This window comes from Neofelis nebulosa, chromosome 17 (assembly GCF_028018385.1).
Source record: "Neofelis nebulosa isolate mNeoNeb1 chromosome 17, mNeoNeb1.pri, whole genome shotgun sequence".
Taxonomy (NCBI): Eukaryota; Metazoa; Chordata; class Mammalia; order Carnivora; family Felidae; genus Neofelis; species Neofelis nebulosa.
The window spans coordinates 4,333,574-4,337,796 of NC_080798.1; the positions used below are offsets into that span (position 1 = coordinate 4,333,574).

The 4,223-nt window shown below is 46.7% G+C and overlaps 1 protein-coding gene across 1 annotated transcript; it reads right to left on the bottom strand.

Moving 5' to 3' along the window:
• Nucleotides 1-1,211: 1,211 nt before the first annotated feature.
• DPRX (divergent-paired related homeobox) lies at nt 1,212-3,368 on the bottom strand. The gene is made up of 2 exons (XM_058707615.1): nt 3,220-3,368; nt 1,212-1,874 (listed from the first exon to the last, which is right to left on the bottom strand). Exons 1-2 carry the CDS (start codon nt 3,337-3,339, stop codon nt 1,485-1,487), a joined length of 510 nt encoding a protein of 169 aa, XP_058563598.1. The 5' UTR covers nt 3,340-3,368; the 3' UTR covers nt 1,212-1,484.
• Between the last annotated feature and the right edge of the window lie 855 nt (nt 3,369-4,223).

Sequence of the window (4,223 nt, forward strand, 5' to 3'; positions counted from 1 at the left end):
CCTGGTTGAGAACCCCTGTGTTACACCAGGATTTCTTGGGTTCAACAGCGTGCCGTCCACAATGTGCATGAATTTCATCGATGGCACTTGAGTGAAGGAAGCCACACAGAAGGGTTCCCGCAGGATGATTCAATCACGTGAAGTGTACGACCAGGCGAAAGTCAAAGCAGCCTTCTGGGGTCGGGGGTGTCGTCTATGGCTTAGCAGGGGAGGCTGTGTATCCCCTTGGACCACAGCACACGCTGGAGTGGTTGCCTCTGGCCAGAGGAGAACGAGAATGAGAGGGAGAGAGACTGCAATCCTCTTAAAGCCCCGCCCCCAGCATGACATCTCTCTGTAAGGTGCTAGTTGGTGAGGAGTGCACACTGGAAAGTGTGGAGTGGTTAGCTTGGCCACTGGCCCGCTCTGAGGCCACCCAGGTTCTGAAGCTCAGGATGGACCAGAGATGCCAGAACCCCAATGCTGCCCCTGTACAACCTGAGGACACCTTTGAGGGACAGGTGCACAGCCTTATGGGCATCTTCCTGCATGGGAGCACCAAGGCCAGGTCTGACGGGTAACAAGTGCATAATCCCACAGGCTCAGAATCTTACGTGTTCCTGACAAAGCACACAGTTAATGGGATCGTCTTTGGCTCATTCACAGATGCTACAAGCACAGGGAGAGAGTGGTTAGGAAGGAAGAAGGCCTGAGAATTTCCTTGGAAGGGCTTGTGGCGTTTCCATTTTCTTAGTAGAGGGAGAAGCAAAAAAGAAAAAAAAAAAAAAGGAGAAGACAAAAATTGGAGAGGATTGGGGGACTGGAGATATTTGGGTGTTCAGGACATAAAATAATGGCTGGGGAGGTGACCAAAAAAAATAAATAAAAAGGAAAACTAGAAAGAAAAATAACCAACTTCCCACTTACTGACATTGGCTAAATCCTATTAGTGGAACAATGATGAAGAAAAGACAAAATCACAAAATCAAGACAGAAGAACCAGGAAAAAAGATAACTGTCCTTAGTAGTCCCATTATGTATATATGTATATCTTTATTGAGATATAATGAAAACATTTTTTTCTCCAGCTTTACTGAGATACAATTGATACATAACGTTGTGCAAGTTTAAGGTGTACACGAAGATGTTGATTTGTTACATTTATGTATTGCAAAATGATGACCATCATGGCATTAGCTGATGTCTCCATGCTGTCATGATTGTTTTTTTTGTGATGTACATAGTATCACACTTCTGTGTCTTCTGATGACTTTATACATCCAGGTAGGCTCCATCCTAATCAAGACATGAAACATCACCATCCCCAGTAAGTTTTACTGCCTCTTTCTGCTTAATTCCACCACACGGGCATTTTTGTGTCTTTTTTTTCTTTTCATGGAGTATCATGGTTTTGAAATGCGTCCAGGTTGTGTAGATCTCATATCTGTCCCTTGTTTGGGCATCGTTGCAAATGACAATATGTAACGTTTTGTGTCTGGCTTCTCTCATAAGGCTCTTTGTGGTGATGTAGAACCAAAGGGATTAGCAGTGAAACTTGCAGAAAGAATCTGTGATTCCAAAATGGGACAAAGGGAGTAGATATTAGGATCTTGACAGCAGCCAAAGTGGACTATTTTGTGGCCAGTGGAATGGTCTGGGAGAGCCTTCAAATTGGGGCATATGCGGAGTTGGAAGGAAGGTATTGGATGATCTGTGTAAACCAGGGACGCAGGGTAGGCACCATGAGAGAATCCTGGAGATGTAGCCATGTTTCTCTTGGAAGAGTTGGTCTTGAGGTCCACCCCAGCTGCATGCTCTTGTTCAGGTTCTGGTTTTTGCTGCATGTGCTTGTATTGGGCTTTCTTGAGTTTTGCTCTGTGGTTCTTGAACCAAACCTAAGGAGGAAAAGAGAGGAGCAACCGGTTGGTGAATCCAAAGGAGAGTCCACATGTTTTCATTTTACCCGATACCATGGACAGTGCTAGGTGAGCCCAGCTAGTTGTGCAACTCTGCTTCTCAGATCCCATAGCTGCAAACTCTCCCAACATATGTGAAAGGGAGCAGGAATGAGAGGTGGTGGGGACAGAAAGTGAGGCAATGGGGGCACCTGGGTGGCTCAGTCAGTTGGGCGTCCGACTTCGGCTCAGGTCATGATCTCACTGCTTGTGGGCTCGAACCCCGTGTCGGGCTCTGTGCTGACAGCTCGGAACCTGGAGCCTGCTTCGGATTCTCTGCCCCTCTCTCTGCCCCTCCCAAGCTCATGCTCAGTCTCTCAATAATGAATAAAAAAAAAAAAAAAAAAGTGAGGCAGGGATCAAAACACCCAGAGCGGGAGAGACTGATGTCAGCACACTGAGGCTCATGGGCCAATTTTTAACTGCAACCGTGTTTTTGTATGGTGCATAAACTAAGAACAGCGTTGTTTGTGTTGGTTTTTTTTTTTTTTTTAAGTTTTTATTTATTCATTTAAGTAATCCCTACACCCATCTTAGGGCTTGAACTCACCATCCCTAGATGAAGAGTTGCATGCTCTTCTGACTGAGCCAGCCAGGTGCCCCTAAGAACAGGTGTCACATCTTTAAATGGTTGAGAGAAAGAGAGGGGGAAAAAAAAGCACAATAAGAATATTTGTGACCTGTGAAAATTATACGAACTTCCAATGTGTGTCTATAAAATTTTTTAAAAAAAAAATTTTTTTTTCAACGTTTTTTATTTATTTTTGGGACAGAGAGAGACAGAGCATGAATGGGGGAGGGGCAGAGAGAGAGGGAGACACAGAATCGGAAACAGGCTCCAGGCTCCGAGCCATCAGCCCAGAGCCTGACGCGGGGCTCGAACTCACGGACCGCGAGATCGTGACCTGGCTGAAGTCGGACGCCCAACCGACTGCGCCACCCAGGCGCCCCATGTGTGTCTATAAAATTTTATGGGAATGCAGGCACACCCATTCATTTACTTATTGTTGATGGCTGCTTTCACGCTGTCCCTGCAGAGCTGAATAATTTTGGCAGACGTGACACAGCCCACAGAGTCTAAACTATTTCCTGCCTCGCCCTCTACAGAGAAAAGATTTGCAGATCCTTGCTCTAGGGGTTGGGAGGGAGGGTTTGGGGGTAAGAGTCTGGGTCTTTGGAATCTTGGAGACCAGAGTGGTATTAAGCTTCAGGAATTATCCTAGGGTCTCTGAATTTAGGGTATTCCGGGGAAGTGGCTTGGCAAGGTGAGGCTTGATTCTCCAACCTGAAGTACTGTCGGGTGGATCTCCAGTTTCAAGGCCATCTCCTTCTGCAGGCTGGGTGGGGGGTAAGGGTTCTGACTGAACAAGAATTCCAAGGCTTCCAGTTGGTCCTCAGTGAACATTGTTCGTTTCCTATGTGAATGCTTCTGGTGCTTTCCTGGGAGGGAAGGAGACAAAGGTACAGATGAAGTGTTTCGACAACTCTAAGACACAGGTGTAAGACACTTCCCTTCCTCAAACACTGGAACTCCTCCTCCTCCCTGTGCACAGAGGTCAGGCTTGGCTCTCAGTCAGGTGACTGAGGGTCCCAGATATGTACGCATGGCGTGAATGACTTTCTGGTTCTGTTTCCTAAGCTTCATTTTGTCACAGCTGGTCTTCCATATACTCAGCATAGGAAAGCACTATATATATTTAAAAAGATTTTGTTGTTGTTGTTAACGTTTATTTTTGAGAGACAGAGAGAGAGAGAGAGGAGAGGTGTGAGCAGGGGAGGGGCAGAGAGAGGGAAACACAGAATCCAAAGCAGGCTCCAGGCTCTGAGCTGTCAGCACAGAGCCTGACGCGGGGCTCGAACTCACAAACTGCGAGATCATGACCTGAGCCCAAGTTGGACGCTTCACTGACTAAGCCACCCAGGTGCACCAAGGATTTTGTTTTTAAGTAATCTCTACACCAAATGTGCATCTTGAAGTTACAACCCTGAGGTCAAGAGTTGCATGCTTTACTGACTGAGCCAGTGAGGTGCCCCTGGAGAGGGTTATTTAAATAAAGATATTGTGGCTCCTGGGTGGCTCAGTCAGTTGAGCATCCGACTCTTGATTTTGGCTCAGGTCATGATCTCAGGGTCCTAGGATTGAACTCAGTGTGGAGACTGCTGGGATTCTCTCTCTCTCCCTCTGCCCACTCCCCTGTTCACGTTTTCTCTCTCTCTAAAATAGCAATTAAAAAAAGGATCGCTTGTGTGTCGACTCCTAGATTGTGTGTGTGTGTGGGGGGGAGGGGC

Bases quoted from the DNA above. Each gene is read 5' to 3' on its own strand.
- DPRX (XM_058707615.1), bottom strand. From the start codon at position 3,339: ATGTTCACTGAGGACCAACTGGAAGCCTTGGAATTCTTGTTCAGTCAG. The intron at 1,875-3,219 runs GTTGGAGAATCA...TTTCCTCCTTAG, and splicing joins TCCACCCGACAGTACTTCAG to GTTTGGTTCAAGAACCACAG.